We start from the raw sequence: 1,620 nt of genomic DNA, 5'->3' as shown, positions 1-1,620 counted from the left end.
CAAGCACAGAGCCGAAAAAACTTCGTCTCTGCCGTGAATCGAACCCAGGAACTCCTAGCCTAAAGTGTTACCGCTACATCGCTCTACATTTTCAGGTATTTGGGGTACAACGAGATTTCAGTTGTAGAGGGATTGGAACATCAGTCAGCTTTGCAGTTGTTACATATCGAGAGGCAAAGTTTGGAGCCCGGGGCTGCCCTCTATTTTGACCCTAGGACTCTGAATACTTTACGGGTAAGTGGTAACTTTTTTCTTGTCTCTAACCAGCCTAGTTAGATAGTTAGCTTGGTTAGTTGCGCGTCTGCCTTGTAAGCGCTAGGCCGCGGGTTCGATTCCTGCTCGAACATATCGAGAGGCAAAGTTTGGAGCCCGGGGCTGCCCTCTATTTTGACCCTAGGACTCTGAATACTTTACGGGTAAGTGGTAACTTTCTTTTCTCCTCTGCATTGGAGAAACTAATATTTTTCCTCTTGTCTCTAACCAGCCTAGTTGGATAGTTAGCTTGGTTAGTTGCGCGTCTGCTTTGTAAGCGCTAGGCCGCGGGCTCGATTCCCGCCCAGGGCGAATTTTATCCTGAACGAATACCAATAATCATTTCACTAAAATATAGATTCTGATCCCGGTCCGGGTTTCAAGACGCTTTAGCTAAGGGCCCTTTTTAAAACGCTCCCTATATGTTTACTCGTATGAATGTAAAATTGAAATCCCGTGTTTATTCCCTCAGACATGTCTCCAAGATTTGGACATATCTCACAATCACATCAGCTCCATCCTTGATCTACAAAGTTTGACTGCTCTCAAACAAATTAATCTGCGGGATAACCAGCTTACCAATTTAGAAGAACTGTGCAGTACGCTACAACAGTGGACTGATGTGGTCAGTGTACAGCTTACAAACAATCCGGTGTGTAAGCTAGCCAACTATAGGAACCAAGTGCTTGTAGCGAGCTCGTATACTTTGAGTAAGTACCGAGAAAATAAAATGCTCACCATTATTTATTATTTAAGCTTCAAGTAAGACATGTCTCCAAGATTTGGACATATCTCACAATCACATCAGCTCCATCCTTGATCTACAAAGTTTGACTGCTCTCAAACAAATTAACTTGAGAGACAATCAGCTTACCAATTTAGAAGAACTGTGCAGTACGCTACAACAGTGGACTGAGGTGGTTAGTGTACAGCTTACAAACAATCCGGTGTGTAAGCTAGCCAACTATAGGAACCAAGTGCTTGTAGCGAGCTCGTATACACTGAGTAAGTACGGAGAAAATAAAATGCTCACCATTATTAATTATTTAGGATTAGCCCAGTGGTAATGCGCTTGTGTGCCATGAAGAAGGTCTTGGGTTCGGGGGCCACCATCGAAAATAGAAAAAAAAGTCAACCTAGGTAGCTTCAAGGGTAGCGCGTCCGCCTTTCAGATTAATACGTGGTATCACCTCCTTGTATAACTTGACAGAGTTCCGTAGATATTGCTCCTTATCTTCCTTACTAATCTTCTTCTTGGCATACATGACCAACTCATTGGCCTTGGCACAGGTGGCATCTTCATTGCGGAATATCTTAGGACACACTTCCCTCAGTTTCAACGTGACAGCATGCACGGGTGTATTATCC

General features: G+C 43.8%; 1 protein-coding gene across 1 annotated transcript; it reads left to right on the top strand.

Moving 5' to 3' along the window:
- Positions 1-95: 95 nt before the first annotated feature.
- On the top strand, positions 96-1,257 carry LOC108254114 (protein phosphatase 1 regulatory subunit 42-like; the record flags this gene model as incomplete). Its single annotated transcript, XM_026832759.1, has 3 exons — positions 96-234; positions 725-1,014; positions 1,061-1,257. Coding segments are annotated over 3 exons (626 nt in total), but the record flags the coding sequence as incomplete, so codon positions are not given.
- Positions 1,258-1,620: the final 363 nt, after the last annotated feature.

Source organism: Diaphorina citri, unplaced genomic scaffold, assembly GCF_000475195.1.
Source record: "Diaphorina citri unplaced genomic scaffold, Diaci psyllid genome assembly version 1.1 scaffold11607, whole genome shotgun sequence".
NCBI lineage: Eukaryota > Metazoa > Arthropoda > Insecta > Hemiptera > Psyllidae > Diaphorina > Diaphorina citri.
Note: the sequence above shows the minus strand (reverse complement) of the source record. Positions and strands in the feature narration are given on the sequence as shown.